Raw genomic sequence first — 21,124 nt, 5'->3', positions numbered from 1 at the left:
AATAGAGAAGAACTATCTATTTTTCTTAAGTCAGGATTATTTAATTTTCAGAAAATAAACTTGCAAACAATAAAATTACACAATGAGGACTGCAAAAGAGATGAACACTGCTTATCACTTACAATCACAAAAGAATGCCTATTTCAGTGATTACCATCCAAACCGCGAAGATGCAGTGACCATAGATCCTGATTAGTGAAGCCAAAGCCAGAGTGTGCTAGCAGCCACGCTTCAAAGCAGGTGCTGTGAGCACTTGAATTGCTCCTGGAACACGGCTATCAATGTCACCACTCCCACTTCCAACCACTTGACTGGAATTGCCGATGAGATGGCAGTTCTCGTCCTTGAAAGGGGAGCATTTGAGCACACTGAAATAGAAGATGAAACTCTCCTTAAGGTTATGACTTCGCCTTTCTGATTGTTTGGAACATGCTCTGGGGAACTATATTATTTTGAGGCACCTCTGAAAAAGAGAACTGGGTGGGACCAAATGGCTCTAAAATCATTTGAGAAACAAATGACAAGACTCTTGACTAAAATATGTTAATCCCTTATTCAATCTGAGAGTGGAATGTCCTGCACTTAATGAAAATAAAAGTGTTTAATCTGGATCTCTCACTACTTTAATCCTTCATTCACAGCCAACCCTTCCCCTGATTTAAAGAAAGAGGGGTAATTGAGAGAACAGTCACAGGGCATGGGAAGAACGCCTGCTGCCCCCTTTCACAAGTGCGTGCTTAACACCCAGGAGCCAGACCCATAATAAACCCTCCCAGAGCTGAATTCGTCTCTGCCTCTGCACCTTGGCCCCTAGCAATCACATTGTAGGGTCGTATTCTTCTGAATAAGAAAACTAAGTAGCAGATAGACTTTCACCAGGGTTTGTAAACCTTTCCTGCATTCCCCGTGGCGAAGGAGCATGCAAACAGGGGCTGTGCTGCGGCACGGTTTAAATGACCGCTCTTTCGCACACGTTACCTCATTCATTAGCTCCACTTTAAAAATGAGGTTAAGCAGACTGACCAAAACTATTTTTCCCTGGTGGAAGAAATCTCCACCAAGAACCTAGAGAACAGGTATTTACCGATTACGTACGGTGTGTCAGGATCTTTCTTAGTTGTAGTGAACAGAACAGGTCCGTCTCAGAGAGGTTTTCAGCATAAGTACTCAGAAAATGTTTGGGGGTGATGGACGGTAATGACTCATATGGAAGAAAAATCAGTAGCATTGTTTTAGGCCTTGGTAGGTTTAAGATGCCAATTAGATATCCAAATGGTGAGAAGTAGGAGGTGGAGAGGGAAGTCTGGAATGTAGAGGTCTGGACTGGAGGAAAACATCGTGAGGCATTAGCATTCAGGTAATATTTAAAGCCACGGAACTGCATGAGATTTCCTAGGAGAAAGTAGAGCTGAAGACCATGCTTCAGGGCAGAGAGCCATGAGGCCCTCTGACATTTCCAAGACTGATAGAGGAGAATAATTCAAGAAAATAACCACAAAAGCGACCAATGAGGTGAGCAGAAAATCACATCAGTCTGGTGTCATGGAAGCCCAAGAAAAATGTTGTAGGCAGAGAGTGATCACTAGTAATGCTTCTGTAGTCACATAAAATACAGAGAACTGGCCACTAGTTTTGGCAAAAACAGGAAACTGTTCATTCTATAATTAAGTGCAAATTTCCCAATGAATTCTATTATCACCAGCAACTTTAAAAAATAACAGAAATTCCCTGGGAGCGTATGCAAAAAAGAGAATTAATTCAGAGGGAAATATTTTGCTGTTAGGGATTTAAAAATAAACAAAAAACATTCACTATAAACTTTTTAAATTAAAATATTTTTATTGTTGTTTAAGTACAGATGTCTCCATTTTCACCCCACCATTCCCCTCTGCCCTGCCCATCCCCACCTTCCTTATAAAATTCTTATTCTACTGCACTGTCATTTAAAATTACAATAATTTAAGCAAATCAATGTCAGAAGAGATTCAGGGTGATCACCTGCAGTATTTAGTGACATATTAAAGGCAGCATGAAAATTTCGGTTAATTTAAAAAAATAGGTTTTATACAAGTAATAATTCAGCTAAGCTTTGTCTCTGTATATAAACTTCCATCTGGCTTACACAATCCCATTTTCTCCAACTGGAAGCTGCGTGGGATCCAGTCCTACTCTCTTCATTGATACGGCAATATCAAACAAATAGTCATAACACTCACACCTACGAAAGAAAAAGCAAAACAAACTGACTATCTTTAGAGAAATGGAGTTCCCCAGTCTTAATAGTCACACTGCTCCTCTCCATCAAGTTAACCCTGTTCCTAGCCAGCGGGTTAGAAATTTTGCTCAGTTTTAACCTAAATGTTTCTTATTTTGCCCCCAACATTATTAAAACATGGAAAGAAATAATATTGAATCAGGCAACCCTATGATATACTTCTCAGGGTATAAAAAGGAGTTTAAAATATACCATTTATATAAATTTAAATGTTTCACTCTGTGCCACTTTTTGGAATAAATGTAGCAAATCATTACATAACGTGGACTAGCTTTATTCTCCCTTACGACCTTAAACTCCGAGAACAAGATCTCTCTCCTCCTTCGCACCAAAGTGCACAGCACTGTGCCAAATAATAGCTCATCCAATAAATATCTCATTTAAAAAAATTTCTTTTTATACTCACTGAGGACAATTTTTTTAAATTGCCTTGAGAGAGAGAGAGAGAGAGAGAGAGGGAGAGAGACAGAGACAATGGCTGGTTGCCTTCTTGTACGTGCCCTGCCCAGGAATTCAACCTGCAACCTGGGTATGTGCCCTGACCGGGAATCCAACCTGCCATCATTTGGGTTACAGGACAACAGTCCAATCAACTGAGCCACACTGGCCAGGGCTCAATGAATACACAAAGCAAGTCAAATATCTAGAAACAATAATAATAAACTATTTAAATTTAAATCAATTTGACCAATAATAACACATTTTTAAAAAGTCACGCTTCACTTAAAATCCTAAGGCATATTTTGTTTTCTTTCACATTTAGAGTATGGTGACTTGTCCCAAATGTCCTTTCGCTTATACTTACATAGTTTTAGCCTTCTCCCATGTTTCTCCCCACACATAAACTCCATGACGTCTGACTAGTACCGCACAGGAGTCTGGGTATTCATTCATTGCACGAGCCATTCGTTCTTTGAGGTCCTTCTCCTCAGGCGTGTTCTCAATAATGGGTACTACCAACATATCATCATATCTGCAAGACAAAACAAGCCATTTTTTCCATTAAAACAGAAGTACTCATAGGTAAAATTTCTGAATTTTTCAGGCAACCAGTTACACACCCTCTTTATATCTGGAAAGCCGCTCCACGTAGTGAACGAGATGCGGCATGTCGTTCTGTGTCTCTTGCACAAACAACTGCATCACAGATGCCTCGGGAATTTAGCAGGCATATTCTGATCCTAAGACTGAGTGGCAGAAATCTGTATAGGATACCAAAACCTAACAGAAATTATCAAGATCGTACAAGTATTTCCTTGAAGCAGAAACAATCAAAATTTTTTTAATAGGAGATGGGAAATGATAGATTACAGAATCAGAACTGAGGCCTTACTAATTGAACTACTTATTAAGCAGGAATTTTTAAATGATAAAAAACATACTTAACTCTGAAGGACCCCAAAGTATCTCAGACAAATAAATATAGGTGTGATTTGTGGTACTGGGATAATAAGAAACTTCTGGAGATCATTATTAAAGATATGATAATATTTCAGAACATTCTTAAATATGAGGCATCAGAACTTCTTTTACTTCCGCCTTGTTTCAGTAAATACGTTTGATAAAATCAGAGTATGTCTTCTCCTTTTTATTCATGTAATAGCATTTAAGCACATAACTTAGTTACTGTAAAGTTTAAGTCTATCCCTAAGGTCATTTATAACCCCTCGAAACTCAGACATGTTTTCCTTTTTACACGAATTTCTCTAGCCTTGGTAATATCAATTGGTTTTTTCACACCCTCTGTAATGGCTAAACTTAACCTAAAAGTTGTGCTAAAGCAGTATCAGAAATTGCTACTATAGGGCAGGTACAGGCTAAGTAGCTGTCATGTGTAACCTGGCCAACCATTAACAGTATAGAGTTGCTCATTGTTTCACTTAAGTAAAGTAGAGGTAATTATAAAATATTCTTAAATAAGGGAGGAATGAATTGCTAGTCCTAAATCCTTCCTAATATTAGCCAGGAGAATCACAAACTTGTATTTTCCTCTAGCATATACTGAATAGTCAGACAAATTTCAAGGAAAAAATAATTCCATAGCAAAAAAAAAAGACCTGAAAGGTAATTCAATCCAAGCACCCACTTTACACTAATCCTTGTAAGTTAAAAGAGGTTCAGAGCCAGAATGGTCCTTGACCATCAAACAGTGTTCTTTTCACTCTGCCATACACATGTTGCTTCCAAAAGGGAAGACAAATATGTATAAATATGGTAACTTCTGCTGATAAGATTTAGGTTATTTCAAACATTGTTCCCCAGGGTGGCCCTAAAAAAATAGAATAGAGAATATCTGGACCTTCTTTTCTTATTTCACCCAGCCTTTATAGCTCCTTCTTTTGAAAACTGGCTCTTAGGATCCTCCGCAAACTCTGGTAAAATATCACTCCCTCCTGAGCTGAAATAATGACCCTGTTACTGATTTCCCAGCCAAGCTCAAATAGAATCACAAAGGACGTCTCAGAAAAGTTTGTATTCTTTAAATTCTGAAAAACTCACAAGAATATATCAAATATGTATGTTACAATACATAAAAAATGGCATCTTTTCAAAAATTCATGCCCTTTTTTCCCCTACAAAATTCCTAAGCTCTCTATTGAGCTCTGTTCCTCTACCCACTCTTTGCTATGTTCTTCTATTTTTATTCCTTCACGAAAGCAATCAAATGCTGATGAAATTGATATCACACATAATGCCTTTCCTTCAAGACCCAGAGATATGGAAAAGGCAACTAGACTTTCTTTAGTATGTACACTTTCATAATATAAATATTTAACTTTTGTAAATAGGTATTTCACAGTGCTGAGGAATGCTTTAGGCACACAATAAATATTAACTAAAATCAAATCAAATCAATTTCTCAGCACACTAGTTTAAACATGTACCTTCTCTTACAGGCAGCAGTAGTGAGGTATTGCTGTCAGGACACTTTAGAGAAACTGGCACCCTTTTCCTCTAAAGAAGGCCCTTTAAGAAAATTAGGAAGGGTGAAGACTCCGGAGTAAGGATGCCGATACACTCAAAGGAAATGCTCAGCTTATCTCCGAGCGCCGAGAGCGTGTTTCGTCACATCAGTATACGCTAGATTGATGAAAAATTACTACCTTCTTTTGTGGGCTGGTAGATTTACTTGATTTTATCGAGACCTTTGTTGTATACTATCTATGCCACTTTCCACAGTGCAAAATTATAAGATGTATGGAGATCTACTTAATTGAAATAACAATAAAACTTTTATAAATATGAACATATTCTAGAAACACTACATCAAGTCAAAAGGAAGTGAAAACTTCAGCCAGGGCTGAAACTCCCTGCAGACACGGTGAAGGTGGGGAGATCTTGCTCTTTGGGTGCCTCAGCGCAGGGGCACAATCTTTCCATCCTTACGGACGTCTCGGCCAAGGTTCTGTCATGTTGCTCTGACACACGTGTCATTATTCATGTTGCTAATAATTTACCAAGGCTGTGGAGATAGTAGGGGAGGGGGAGGGATGGCATCTAATTTGTGTCATTGACAACAGCTTTGGAGTATAATATTAGGTGGGGTATTATTTAACATAGATCCCACAACACCTCATTAAATGCATTAAAAAAAATCAGTAGCCTGGTTATCCAAAGAAGAAAGAATACTTTTCAAATTATTTAAGCAAAAGTAGAAAAAAAAATACCTATAATACCCTCCCGAGGTACATTTCTTTATTCCTTTTATCATCTCTTGATGTGTGATTTTGAACTCCCGTCCCGGAAAGAGAAGGGTGGCCATGACAGCTGCTTTAGAGTGGGTGTGAATCACCGCGCCTGCTCCTGGGGAGGCAGAAGGAGTCACATGCTCGGCGAGGGCTGAATTACACCTTTTCAAGAAAAATATACACACACACATACACACACGTGTATGCATGCACACACATACATGGTTACAGACTTGTTTTTCTTGGCACGGAGTGAGTTGGCAGTAGGTAGCAAGGTAGGAGGAAGGAAGAGAGAAATACACTTTTCCTAGTATCAGAACAATTCACAATACTTTACATGTGCTTATGAAGTATCTTTGAGACGGCCCGAAGTTAGCTCTAGTCATAATGCTGCCACTTACTCAGGGATTCCTCTGTGCCAGGCGCTGGGCAAACCTGTTTTATATGCTCTCTCTGCATCATCACAACCACCACTGAGGTCACCATTTACACAGTGGTCCCTGGAGGCCCAGAGAGGTTAAAAAAAAACTTGCCCGTGGTTCATAGACGTAGTGACAGAACTTGAACTTGAACCCAGGTCAGTCTGACCCTTAATCATCAAGTTAGGCTTTCAAGTACAGGACATATCTTGGTAGCATAAGGGACAGTAGGGATTTTAAGGTATAAATGTAATAAATTTACCTAGAAAAGGATTTAAATGCTATAAAATTCAGTAATGGCTATTTACGAAATTGGAAGTTTACTGAGTTTTATGCTGGGAAAGGTCGTTCACGCTATTAGAATCTTCTGGAGTTTTATCCTTTCAGCGATAGCTGATAACGTTCAGGAACAGAACACAGCATGATTACTTACTCAGTACTGACTTCATTCAGTGACCACATCAAAGTGAAGTTCTAATGACTTCCTGACTATGGCTGAGCCAGAACCTCAGTTATAATTTTCTATTTTAACATTGTTTTCTAGGTCCAACCTTTCCAGGCTGGTTTTCTACCATGATTTTTGGGCATTAAAATAAGATTCCTGTTTTTATCACACAGTAAATTTTTCAAACAGACAGGACTACTCCCACCAAGGTGAGGAAAAGGCTGATTGTCCCTCATTGTAACTTGATTTACTTCTACTACAAGTTCCCGGAGGTGTAACTCTAAACTGAGAGTGGGAATTTGACTGTAATCACAGTACTCAGTCAATCTGACAATCTAGGAGAGTCCCACCGATCTAGGTTGGAATTCTGGCCCCAGTGCTCACTAGCTGTTTATCTTGGAAAAATCTTCCCATAACCTCGGTCCTCCCGTGTGTAAAGTGGAGTGATAATGGACTTCCACAGAGGCTGATGCGGGGACCGAAGGGGCGAACATATTGAAAGCTCTTTCACATAGTAGGCACCCAAGAAATGTTAACTGTGACGATCATTATCGTTACTCAGGGGAGCCGGCTCTACAAATATTCTTTATGCCCAATCCATTTTCGGCCTACCTCTCATAGTGTAAGCATTCATAAAAAGAGGAGTGCACTGGCTTTTTCTCAGATTCTTGCATGGCGGAGGTCCACTTATGTCCTGTTCATTGATGTCACAAACAAACATGTCTTCAGGCTATTTATAGAGGGCGAAAAAAGAAAAGCTTTATACAACAATATCATCGGCATTGTCCCCTTTCTTGTAATACAAAGGTTGGCTAAAGTGGGTTTACAGTTGTGAGTATATGAAAGAGTTTATTGTTTATTATTGTATTACATTTGTATTACCACTGTAAACCTACTTTCGCCCACCCCTGTATACGGTATGCACTCACATGTAGTGATAATATATATGTACACATATTCAACTCATACTTTAAATATTCATATAATTATAGTTTATCTCTCCAAGTTTTTTACCCATTTTGAGAATAAAAAATATTTTATACTAATGAAAATATTCAAGAGCTAAAAAAAAATCTTCCTTTAGAATCTGAAGGAAAAAATTGATACAGAATATTTAATATGTATGCAGTGATGTGGCTGTCACTTCATCATTTTAGGTTCACAAGTGTGTTTCAGAGAGACTATATAAAGAAGCCATTATGCTAAGATGGGTGTTTTAATTTCGTAATATAAGAGGAAAAATAGAGTAAATTTTTCTTATCCCTTGAGATACTTAGCTGCTACTCAGAAAGGTTAATCTCAACACGGTATATTATCATTAAAGTTCTAAGTACTTACGGAGAGTCACAGATATTTCCTAGTAATGCATGCATGTTTCTGACTTGTCACTTGTATCTGTCAGGGTTTATGACCAACTACAAACTGCAGGGTTTATTACAAGTGTTTAATTAATAAAGCATTATGCCATAAACAGAAGTTAAGTATTATGTGGCCATTTTAAATAGATTTGGGGTATTACTGTAGCATCAATACAAATGAGCCTTCTCAAAATTTTGAAGTAAGTTTTATAACTTTAAATTGGAATAGTTTTGCTATTATCACAGAAGAGTCAAGTCTGGTTCATTTGAGACCATCAATCCGATTCCCCTCCAGCCTGATAGAGGTGGTGTTCTGAAGCTGCAAAGTCAGAATCCCTTTTAATTCCATGACTTATTTAAGATTGCGCTATTAACTCTTGCCCTCTAGAGGTTGAACGGGAGTTCAAAACATACTGGTGGCACGGAGGATACTCATTACCTTATAAAAACATTTAAGTTGCTCAACTAATGTTTGTTAGTAAGTTATTCAAACTCTGATAATATAACCATCCTTTGCAACAAACTTTTTGAAAACATTAATTCCATTTCACAAAACGATAGTCAAGAGGAGAAGAAAAGACACTCGAATTTAAGAAGGATCCCTTCACCATACCTGAATCCGCTCCTTTTGCACTCCTGAAGGAGCAATGTAGATTTCGTTGCTGGTAACACAAAATACAGAAATTGGTATTTATTGAACTCTGATATTCTGCTTTTGCACAAAAAGAAAAACATATCCTTGCAGTCCAATCATTAATGTTCCACATAAGTTAAGCCATACAAGGAACAGCTTGATTTAATTAATGGTATAGGCTGTACAGAAAGAAACCAAATATTTTAATGCTTTTGTAATGCTGGTGACACAGGAAAACGGTGGTAGTTGCTTTAGTCTTCTACGTTTTCATATATATTTCTGTATTTCTTTTTATGGGACAAAATCATTGGTAACCAGGCTTTCATCTGCTTAGGAGAAATAAAACCTGAAAATGCAAGTCTTTTGCATGAATCTTTAAGCATGAATAAGCAGAATTTATCATAGTATATGTGGAATACAGTTAATCAAAAATCCAATCAGGAGAAAACATGATCACTAGGAGTACATATCTGTCTGGCAAGTAATAAGGTTTAATTTTACTGTTTTAAATGTTCTTATTATAAAACACGAAGTTCAGAGACCTCTGCTGGACAGTTGATTAAAATTACAGCAGTAACACAGCTACTTTCTGGGAACAGTATGCTTCCTGTTTGGAAAACACATCTACCTTATGAAAATATTTGACAATGAGGCCAAAACAGTTATCAAAGTTAAAATATGAAAGATATGGCTACATCCGGAGGTCTCTCTGTTACAGAATGTTGTGTTATACCCTACCATTTACCACAAGGTGCTCCCAAATTTGATTTGCAAATTGATTTCAAAATCTTCTCTAAATTCCCTTCCCCCCCCCCCAAGGATCCTTTAGCTCATTTTATCAGTTTCAGCTGCTACCAGAGGGTGCAGAGCTGCCACATGCATGCAAACGGAGGAAACGCCAGCAGACGCATGCTCTGGCTTCTGCCACTGAGGCGTGGACACAGGAACATGGAATAAATGTTAACTGTTTCATAGTGACAATGAGAAGGACGGCCTGTATTGAATCAAGCTGTCAAAGGTGGGGTCACTACTAAACCTACCGACTTGGAACTGACAAAAATGAAAGGAAATGAAAGTTCCTTAATGGCCCACTGGTAAAATTAAGGTCTAGAAAATGAATGCCTGACCTGATAATGGCAGTGGAAACCAACGCACTTAAGCGATATTCAAACATTTGTTTTCACAAAGTAGCTACTGCATAAGTTTTGCTGCATAAGAAAGCCATAGAGTGGCGTTCTTCCAGAACCGGTGGGAATGGGTAGGGAAGAAGCTCTAGAATGACGTGTGGTGGACTCTAACCACCTCCAGTGGTACGTGGACTTGCAGGTCTTCTCATGTGGGAGAAATTTATGCAGTCCTGGGAACAGACCCCAGTGAAGTACAACAGCCTGCTTGTAAATAAAATCCAGCTACAAAGTAGGAAAATCCAGGGTATTTATTCTGTGTATTCAAGTGACTTGGTACGCCAACTCTCTGTTTTTATTACTGCCTTTGTAAAATGGAAATTAGTTTAGACTTTGATCAACGTTGGATAATTAAAAGGTAAACAGGTTTTAGAAGAGATATATTTACACCTTCAAAGGAGGAGATGTCTGGACAAAAATAACAAAGACGACAGAGCTTTTATTTTAGGAGGAAAACATGCCAAAGACTAAAAGTGAAATATTTACTTGGTGCTGTAAGCCACAAACAAAAAGCATTTTAAATTTCAAGGTATTAAGTTTTAGAATTTATTTCTCTATACTTCCTGCTCTTTCACAAGCGGTAAGTGTGCAAACAAAACCCAAAAGTTGGTAATATATCTATTTTTTACTGTCTAGTCATTTAAATCTTACTATGCGTTAATTATCTTGTCTATTTTATTCATTTTAACTCTAATGGCACGCAACAAGATTAGCATCTCTGGGTGTGAAAAAAGGAAATGCTAAATGTGAATGGCGGGACCCAACTAAAACACAATGGCTGCTGCGTATCCTCGGACTGCCTCAATTGCTGTCGTTGTCTTGGTCCTCCAAATCCTCCTTCTTACCTAACTCTTGTGTGTGTCTCCAGCTGCCCTTTATATACATCTTTTGGTATCACACATCATAACATAAGCTGGAATAGTCTCAGCCAAACCTTGGAATCAGTAAATAACTTTATATTCCCAAAGAGCTCATCGTCAGTATTATTATGGAAACATAATCTATTGGGTTTGTACTTCATTCCACATTTATTGGTTCTAAGTATCAAAGAAAACCAAGCTTTCGCTAATAACATAAGGATAACACTGCTGATACAGTAGTTGATGTAGGCTTATGAAGTCATTTAAGTCTTAGGGGAAAAATTCAACATGTTCGTACAAATTACCTATCTTACTATGTAAGGCACAAATTTAGTAAGATTCCAAATAGCGCCAAAAAATTGTGGCTGCTTCCATTTGTGACCTCCAGGAGGAGCTCCTCACCCATTAAGAATCTAAGGCAAAAGCCTTTCACACTGGATGCAACTTTCCTATGAACTGATTATAGTGCTATAAAAGCCATTTAATTTTAACAGGTACCAGTGAGTGTTTCAGGGTGACCACACAATTTCAGTATATGGGTCAGTAAAATTCTTCTAGAAGGAACATAGTCTTTTATGTCTTTATAATCAAAAAAATTCCCTCTTGAGATTTGCAATGACCCTTTACCTGCACTCTATTTTTAACTTTGCTTTAACAAAAAAAAAAAAAAAAAAAAAAAAGGCAGGTTAAAATGGCTATTTTAATTCAGTGTGTTAGAAAGCTCTGTCTTATGCATACAAAAACTAGTACTTCTGTCTATGCAGATAAAAAGCAGCTAATTAAAGGCAATGTTTAGAATGTGATTTATTTTAAACAATACAGCTGAGAAACCAGTACTGGGACTCGACTCCTGAATGGGTAAGATAACACTGGTTGTTGGACTTTGCTGGAAACAGGTCATCTTAAAGAGGCACTGCCGAACTGCGATGCACCCCAGAACGTGACCTCTCCAGGCGGAGTGCATCCCTTCACACGCTGCTGTGACAGTTGTTGCCTCAGGCCCCTCCTGTCATTTCCCACAGGTCCCCTAACGTTTCAGGAGGTACCTGGTCAGCTGAAGCAGATGAAATCACAACGGCACCCTCTTGTGGTGTGCTATACAACCCCTTTTGTTCAAAATGTCCTGATTATTACATTTTACATTCCGTTCCTTGTACACAATGTGGCCTCCTTGGGGGTATTACTCTATATGCTCAGTGTTACAGAAATATTGTAGCAATCCAATTTTGTTACAGAAAGTTCTGTAACAAAAATTTCTGCTTTAGGGACCAGAAAGTGAATTAGGATAAAGAAATGAGTCAAACTACTCGGTTTAACATTCAGCCTCCAGACCATAACATTCCTAACCATTCCAGGAGGAAAATCACTTAAGAGAATGAGATTCTACCACCTCTCTTTTCATGGTCAGTAATTCACTGATTTCTTCATCCTCTTGGAGGACAGACACAGAATACATCTAATGAAATATTACACACTGTTCATTCCTTCTGTTTCTAGGTCGGTACCTCTTGCTTTGTCCTCTGAGCAACACGGACCAGCAGGTGCTATGTCCATTAATAATGATGACACCTGTGCTTTAGAAGGGCGTATTGCCTTTCTTTTGACTCAATCAAATGTAATTTTTAGGAATCCAATGGCTAGTAATCTGTATTTCAGTGACTTTAAAATATGTTTCTGCACCTTTGAAACAAATTCTGTCCATCTAGAGGGGACCCTTTACAATTCCAGGCATATGAACATAATGGCAGCCTGTTATTTAACTTTGCTACTCCAAAGACTGAGGACCAAATTATTCTGATTAGAAACTGTGTTCTCAAATCCTTAGGTATTTATTATATTTGCGACTTGGACAAACACTGTACCTGTTCCACTGACGTATGCAAACACCTACTTCCTCAAGTAGAAACGAAATACCTTCAGGATCACACAAAACTGCGCATCAGTTTTCTTTGGACAGAATGCATGTTGGGCTCTCTGTGGTCTATTCTATGGTCTATTCTACGGAGAATTCCCAGAAGTGAAATCAGCCAGAAACTTACCCACGCTTCAAGCTAATGCCTCCTCCAGTCCCAGTGACCCAGCCCAAATGGTAAAACTGCTTGCAAAGCTCTGGGATCAGGTATCTTGGATGTTCCTTGTCCTTAAAAAGGAGACAGTTATTTTAAAACCAGACATTATTTTGTCAAGTGACTATGCTATCTGAAATTTCTATTAAGAAGCCAATTTAAGAAAGTTTAAGAAAATCTACCAAAGAGAAGATACTTTGAGGGAGAAACCTGTTATAAAACATACTCTGTTCTTAGTGTTTACAAAGTGGATCTACTATATTATGTGGCAACCTGGAATTATCCAGTATGGGGCCTACAGTCCATCACTATGAAACAGGCTTGTAAGACCAAAGTGGGGAAATGCCCAGTATATGTTACAAAGTGTCTACTGAGATGGGTGAAATGACATAAAATAAAATCTAGTGTTGAAGGAGCATGCTTGTCATCTAGTAAATTTCTAGTACACGAAACATGTAATGGAAGCACAATATATATGATATACTATAATAGCTATTTGTTCATATTCTGTTGGTTCAATTTTTTTATTCTAAAAATGCCTTGTCTTTTTACCATAGTGATTGTTTTTATTTTCTCTTATTACAAAACCAATGTATACTTATTATGAAATATAAAGTCAAGGAAATAACAAAAAGCACTCACTCGGAAACAATCATAATTAATATACTTACTGGGCCTATTTCTGTAAAAATAGGTGTGTACAGGAACAAATGCATATATGTTGGGATAAACACTGAGTCTGTTGACTTATTTGTATTGAGGCATAATTAACATATAACATTTTAGTTTCAGGTGTACAAACATTTTTATTTGATAATTCTATATATCACAAAATGATCAGCACAGTAAGTCTATTTAAAATAAAAGCCTTCTTTTTATATGTCTAATAATTATTTCTTTAGGAAAAAAACACCAATATTTTTCCCTCTTTTTCAAAGTTAAAATTAGGGAAAACAAAAATAAATACAATGGAGTCCATTTTTGGCAGTATATCATACTATGATATACAACCCTAACTTTAAAAACAACTAAAATGCTGAATGGATTCTTTTAAAAAATATGTCAAAATAAATTGCTGAGCTGGCAAGAAAGTAGGTCTCATAGGGACCATAAAAGCAATGAGAGTAAATCTACCTTGGAAGGGAAGTTAGCTCCAAAGCCATCATTTCCCTGAAGTTTTTTGCAAAACTCTGGTGACCTTGAGCTTCAACTCTGACAGCTATGCAAGCTACTGAAAACACAGATAAAACCTAGGGCATCTAACAGAAAATCCCTACATGTGCTAGACACCCCAAGGGGATATATCCTCCAGCTCAAATAGATGCACAGTGAAGAAGAGAATAGCAAGGAAGCTTGCCTATATAAATCTTGGCACTGGGTGAAAGGGAAAAACACATCTTTGAGTTCAAATTATTATTGAACAGGCTGAATTTTCAGCTACTTAACTGGATTTCTGAAATCATGGTGTTTACCCAAACTCACTGTTAATATCTGACATATACTCTTTATTTAAGGAATTATGAATGATAATTTGATGGAGTAGATTCAAAATATAAAATAAAGAACATGGGAACGTTGAAATTCTTTAAAGTTCTGACTCAACACAGAGCTTAGGAGTTAATGGACATAAAGTCAAATCCCTATTACACAATTTTTTGCTTACATGACTCTGAGTTTCAGTTTACTGATCCACAAAATGAGAACATTATGAGGATTAAAATGAGATATAGTGAATATAAAGCAACCACCATAATGCGTGACACAATGTTAGTTTCCTTCTAATGAGTTAAAAGTTCTTGAATTAAAATGGATAGTACAGCTATGTTGTGTTTTTTTTTATATCTGTCTTAATGAAATCTAGCCAAGCTATCCATACCCTGTATAATGTGCTATTTCTTTTTTTAGGAATATAATGGTATTTAAATTATATAGTAAAGTACAGCTAATGAGAAGACTCCTGCAGTTTTCCAATCCTTAAAACCACCAATTTGCCCAGCAAGTTGCAAACATTATAGAAAATGGTCTGTTATTAAGGGTCTCCCTTTGCCTTTTTGTCTTTTCCAGTACTGACGTATTACAGCAATTAGCCAGCTTCATTCTACAGGAATAACAATGATAAGGCAGCTGTTGTTAATAAAGGTTCATTCACTAGTCCGAACCCACAAAATTACAATTTCTTTTTTTAAAGATTTTATTTATTTATTTTTAGAGAGAGAGGAAGGGAGGGAGAAAGTGAGGGACAGAAACATCAATGTGTGGATGTCTCTCTGAGGGGAGAGGGGGGGATTCTGGGGGAATGGGTGAAAACGTGAAGGGATTAAGAAGTACAAATTGGTAGTTCAAGAACAGTCATGGGGATGTAAAGTACAGCATAGGAGAGGGAGCAGCCAAAGAACTTACATGCGTGAGTCGTGGAGATGAACAATGAATGGTGTGGGGATTGCCCGAGGGAGTGGGGGACTGCTGGGTGGAGGGAGGCAAAGGGGGAAAAATTGGGAGAATTGTAATAGCATAATCAATAAAATATAATTTAAAAAATAAAATAAAATAAACATGTGTCAAAGGTAACATTTAATTCATCAATTAATGAGGGAACCAGAAATATGTTACAACTGGTACCAAAGAGAATTCGAAACAAACACTAGCAATTATAAGTAATCAGGAATTCTAGATTTACAAATAAAACAAACACAGGACAAGGTCCACCAGGCAGCAATAAGCTGAACGTCTGATATACAAACTGCATTTCCGTGAACAATAACCATCTGCATTACTGTCAGTGTTCGACAATTCGCAGAGCTGTGCAGCGGCTCAAAGATAGCCCCGAGACAGCTAGTTATCTCTTTTGCTCATTTCGGTCTTTCACAATTTTCCTGACACTGGCCTCAGGAAGGGACTGGATGCAGACACAGCAAAGCTGTCAGCACTGTGTTTGTTCCTTTCTGCACATCTGCCCCATTCTACTCTCTGTACATACTGGTTTTCTCTGCAAACACGTCACCTGCATGCAAAGCCCTCTGCCATACTTAAAAACTCTTCTTCCCGTTAATCAAGCACTAACTGAAAACCAGAAGAATATAAGGCAAGTCAGAGCCTTCTGGATATCAGTTTCCTTTCAATAATAATCTCAGTGATTCTCAGACTTCTCGATTTCAAGATCAGTAGTTTTTGTTGTTTTTAAATTTTAGGGACTGACACAAAATTGATGAATTACAGCATTAATTGTATTTAATAATCATTATCACCTTCTTCAAAAAAATAATGTTCATTTTAAACATAAAAAAGCAGGAAGGATAATCTCAGAATAAAAAGGTTATCCTTTAAATTAAATGCAATTAATTTTGTGAAATTCCATTTTTCACTGTCCTAATCTTTCTTATTTTGCAATAGTGAGTAAAAATTCTTTCTAACTGATATTTAGGGGAGGATTAAGGTTATCTTTTCCTATTTGGTCCCCTTGCCTACGATTCCTCCTTCTTCTCCTTCTCCAGCTTACCCTTCACTCTACTATTAGTACTGAAATAATGAACTACTTTGATCATTGAACTCCATTCCTCACATCACCTAATGCCTAAATACCACCCTCTTAGTCTAAGTCTTTCTGCTTTCTTGCCCTAATTTAACATTTCAAATACTTTTTTTCACTTTCACTTTCGTACATAAGTCCCCCAGTTCCATTCAACCTAGTTGTGAATGTCAGCCACCGGGAGGTATCTTAATGACCTCCTGGTATTCACACCACGGTATCTAGTTCCTCTCCACACTGTACTGGGGTTGGTCTGTAGGGCCAACAGACAACTGCAGAAGTGACAGTATGTCACTTTTGGGATTGGGATTGGGCTACAGGGCTAGAGTTTCCAACTGGATGCGCTCGCGCGCGCTCTCTCGCGCTCTCTCTCTCTCTCTCTCTCTCTCTCTCTCTCTCTCTGTCTCTCTCGGATCACTTGGTGTGGGGAAGGCCAGCTGCTCAAGGTACTGAGACAGCCCGTGCAGAAGGCCACATGGTGAGGAACTGAGGCCTGCGACAGGCCAAAAATCAGCAAGGAACGGAGGCCTGCCAGCAACTCCACACGAGGGCTGGGAAGCTCACTCCAGCTGCAGTCCAGACTTGCGAGCAACTGTAGCTCCAGCCGACAGCTCGGCTGACAACTCCTGAGAGACCCTGAGCCAGAACATCAAGCTAAACTCTCCTGGTTTCCTAATCCTCAGAAACTGAGACATTTAAGGCTTAAGAGATGTGGAAAAACCAGTGTATGATGGATGAGTGTGTGTGAACGAGCAAGACTTTGTGCTGGCGACAGGCAAGCACTCCAGGCAGAGGAAACAGCAGGTGTGAAGACCCAAGAGTGACAATGTGTTTGAAGAGTTTAAAGAATGGAAAGATGATTAGTTGGCTAGAGTGATGAAGTGTTGAAAGTGGTGGACCATGAGTTTGTAGGCCCAGATCATCCAGGAGCTTGAAGGCCATGCTGATGAGAACAGTCCTGCCAGAACAGGAATTGATCCACGGTAAGAGAGACAAGGAGAGGGAGAGAACCAACTTCAGAAGGTGAGGGGGGATGGAGATCCTGAGCACAAATGGAGACGTGGCCTTCCATTTTGCAAAATGAGAAAGTGATGGGTTCATGTTTAAGCAGATCTGCAGGTTTTGTGGTAGGAAGTTTATTTCTCATGACATCGATTTTCTTAAGTATAAACAAAGCCACCAGCTGAGTGAGAATGCGGGGACAGGGTATGAGAGCCTTGAAAAGAGACTATAGACTCAACTAATCACTTCCAGGAGTGGGACAGCGAACTACTGGGGAAACACAGGAGGGTAGTACTAAGTGCCAACTTGAGGTTAAAACCTTGACTGTGATGTGAGGCCCATCAGCACAGTTGTGTAAGTTTTCTACCAACGCTCAGCTGCACAGCGCAGTCACAAACAGCGTGGATAATAGGGTGCACCCGGGGATGGAGTTTCGCTAGGCCAACTATACTGGTAAATAAGGCCAACCATGACCTTCAGTAACAACTGTTTCAACAGACTGGTTTTAAAAGCTGGATCAAAATGGATTAAGAAATGAATAAAAGTTAGAGGCAGAGAATTCTAAGGACTCTTTCAGTAGTGTTGCTATAAAGAGATCAATAGGGAAATAGAAGGGAAAACTGGTTAATAGAGTTTTTCACATGTTAGGAGGTAAAATTAGGGAGAGAGATCAAGAGGAGAGCAATAGCTTAAATACTAGGTATTAGTGGATACAGAAGCTGGGATGAGGAAAACAGGGATATATTTGCAGACAAGACAAAGAATAAAGATGCAAGTAAATACAGGGTGAGGCTAAAGTAGGTTTACAGTTTTTCTTATGGAAAAACCAATAATTAATAAATAATAATACAAGAATAAACTGTTTTGCATATAACTGTAAATCTACTTTTCCCCCATCCTGTATGTAATAATACATTGATATCAAGAATAGCTACTATTTTTTTTTTTGTTCACAGGCCAGCACTCAATCCACTAAGCCACACCAGCCAGGGTCAAGAATAGCTAGCTAGCATTTTTTGAGTGCTTATTTTGTGCCAGGCCCTACCCTACAGGCTTTGTATGGACTTTACTTAATCCTTATAATAACCATATTTTCCAAGAAAGATTAATTTGTCCAAGACCACCCAGGTAGAGAAGTAAGATTTGAACCTAGGCAGTCTGATTCTAGATGCCTAGTCCTTAACCTTTGCATTATAATGTGGGAAGAGGAAGAAATTGAAGTTGACAAATTCACACCTAATAGCTTCCATAGTAGTAGCTTCTTAGCAATTCTGGAGGCAAGGTCAGCTGCAAAACAGGGTTGAGGTAGATGGTCAGGCTTTGAGATAGCCACTTAGGGGACTGTGAGAGGAAGCTGCCCAGAGGACTGAGGTGCTCAGAGGCTAGCAACAGCACAAAATGCTTGTAGACACTGAAGGAGTTCACACCAGGCCTCCCCAAGCTGCACCACTTTGGCATGTGAATTATTTTCAATGGGAGGCAATCGAGACCCTGCAGACTTAGGAGAAAACTTACCTTTCCCTTAGAGAATTTAAATTTGGGGCCTTGGCCATAAGAGTTATTACTAGAAATAACTTTTCATGACCTATCTATAAGGCAGGGCAAACTTCTAATTACTTGACACCTGCTCTTCTTATCATTCTAAGAATGACCTTCCTCTACCCTCTGAAGCTCCAAGGCATCTTACCTTAGCTCAGAAAGGCACATACAAGGTCTGTGCAGAAGGTATTCAGCCATGTAATATGAAAAAATAGGGACATTTATTGAAGAAGATACAAGAAACACTGTACATAGGACAATGATGCCTCGGTCCCCTTCAAAGTAGGCACCTTGGGACCTCACACAGTTCTCCCAATCGCCATCAGCTGCCCCATCATATTTTTCTGAATCTCATCCTTGGTCTGAAACCTCTTCCTTTTCAAAGGTGACTTTAGTGTTGGGAAAAGCCAGAAGTTGCAGGCTTTAAGGGGCTGAGTCACCTGGGTGATTTAATGTTTCACCAAAAAACTCTGCACCAGACAAGATGCAGGAGCCAACGTGTTGCCGTGATGAAGCTGCCAATCACCAGTTGCCCATAGCTGTGGCCTTCTGAATCATCCACATAGTAGCCGAGGAGGAATATTGAAGCTTAATGCAAACTTTGATGCAGATTCATTGCTCTACTCACTCAGATATTTTGAATGTGACGGCCACACAGTATACATGCCCACTCAAGGCATCTAAGGCCCCCACTGACTAGTACAGTGAAGCCATCATTATTCATGTATGAGCATTCCAGCCCACTCTCTTTGCCTGCCAGGCTATATCATGCCACACAAACATTCTCATTATATTAGCAATGGCTGGACTTTTTCTGGACAGGCCTCATATGCCTTGTTTTACCTTTCTGTCTCTGAACCTGTCATATATATGGAGTTTTCTTATTTACTATGTTATTAAATTCAGTTACTTTCTCTTACTAATTTGTCTCATGTTGATTTGATTATGGGACCAGTCAAAAGAACGTAGAAGGGAGAGGAAAACTTCATCTTCCTCCACAAGTATTTCACAATAAAATCTCAGGCTGGTTATTACTTTTTAATTGGGACCTTCAACCTTAACAAAGAAAAATGGGAGAAGAATAAGGGGGCTAATTTTATCCCTGCCTCATAAGCAAGGCTTCTCACATTGTAATGAAATTGTTTGTCTAGTATTCCTCTAGACCCTCGGCTATTTGTTTTAATCATCACTGTATCATTGAGAACGTAGGTGTTCCATAAAATTGTTGGTGTGTGCAAGTAAATGAAAAGCATAGCAGCCCTAGGGCAGATGTTCCTTTGACCTCAGCTTAAGAATCGCTTCTATGATCATCCCATAATCAATCTAAACTGAGGCTGGAAAACTGCTCAGAGGAAAAGTGCTGGCTACTAAGGCACAACTCTGGTCAACCTGATCGTTCCCCCCAACCCCGTGTGCCTACAGCGTGCTTCGCAAACTTCAGGCTGGTAGCCAGTGCGTAAAGGTAAATTAGAGAGCTCGGTCTTTGCTCCATTTCCGCTCCAGCGCTGCACGTTCCCTTGATTGGTCTGTCTTTCTAGTAAGTTGCTTAGTTAGAAAACACACAATTAAGGCCTTGAATGCTCTCCTCCGTGGTTCCTCCTTTTTTCAACGTCTGGTGCCCATCCCCTCCGTAAGACAGCCCAGCCCAGGGGAGCAACCACTGCAGGCCGTGACCTCAGATCGCTATACGGAGTGGAGTTGCGCAGGGTCGTGTCGCGGCCTCCCGGAAGTCTCCTCCAAGCCCGACCAGCGCCTTGCCTCCTAGAAATAAAGGACACCCGCGGCTCCGCCCCTACCTGCAGGCCGCATCGCCGTGAGCAACACTCGCCATCCGGAGTGGGACAGCCAGACATGGCCCGGACTAGGGACACCTGCTGCCTCTGTTATTCGCACGGCTTTGCTCCTGGCGATCCACGTGGACTAACGCGGCGAGGCCTTAAATACAATCAGGCGGTGCTAAGGACATCCAAGGGGCGCGGCACACAAGGCGGTGGGCGGGCCTGGGAGGGCCTCGCTGACTGGAAAGCCGGCGGCTCAGCCCCCTAGCTGGGAGGCGGGGCCAACGAGGTTGGAGGCGGGGCTAGGAGTCGGTACAAGGTACAACTGGGGCTTGAGGGGCGTGGCTAA

General features: G+C 39.4%; 1 protein-coding gene and 1 long non-coding RNA gene across 2 annotated transcripts in view; one reads left to right on the top strand and one right to left on the bottom strand.

Annotated features, from left to right (window-relative positions):
• The window catches only part of LOC123479573 (uncharacterized), a 42,820-nt gene extending 37,496 nt beyond the window's left edge, over positions 1-5,324 (top strand). Inside the window, exon 4 of the long non-coding RNA XR_006655225.2 lies at positions 5,173-5,324. This is a non-coding gene — a long non-coding RNA (uncharacterized lncRNA). The remainder of the gene's footprint in view (positions 1-5,172) is intronic.
• On the bottom strand, positions 1,838-20,998 carry APIP (APAF1 interacting protein). The gene is made up of 7 exons (XM_024558901.3): positions 20,794-20,998; positions 12,904-13,004; positions 8,800-8,848; positions 7,441-7,558; positions 5,944-6,079; positions 3,081-3,248; positions 1,838-2,218 (listed from the first exon to the last, which is right to left on the bottom strand). The coding sequence occupies exons 1-7, from the start codon at positions 20,848-20,850 to the stop codon at positions 2,119-2,121; spliced, it is 729 nt and encodes a 242-aa protein (XP_024414669.1). The 5' UTR covers positions 20,851-20,998; the 3' UTR covers positions 1,838-2,118.
• Between the last annotated feature and the right edge of the window lie 126 nt (positions 20,999-21,124).

The sequence above is a fragment of the Desmodus rotundus genome, chromosome 5, assembly GCF_022682495.2.
Source record: "Desmodus rotundus isolate HL8 chromosome 5, HLdesRot8A.1, whole genome shotgun sequence".
In the NCBI taxonomy this organism is placed as follows: Eukaryota; Metazoa; Chordata; class Mammalia; order Chiroptera; family Phyllostomidae; genus Desmodus; species Desmodus rotundus.
The sequence above is the reverse complement of the archived record's forward strand: the minus strand, read 5'-3'. Positions and strand labels throughout refer to the sequence as shown.

Coding starts and splice junctions, on each gene's coding strand:
- APIP (XM_024558901.3), bottom strand. CDS start 20,850: ATGTCTGGCTGTCCCACTCCGGATGGCGAGTGTTGCTCACGGCGATGC. Junction 6,080..7,440: donor GAATGCTTACACTATGAGAG/GTAGGCCGAAAA, acceptor CTGCCTCCCCAG/GAGCAGGCGCGGTGATTCAC. Junction 2,219..3,080: donor TGGGAGAAGGCTAAAACTAT/GTAAGTATAAGC, acceptor TTTCTTTCGTAG/GTGTGAGTGTTATGACTATT.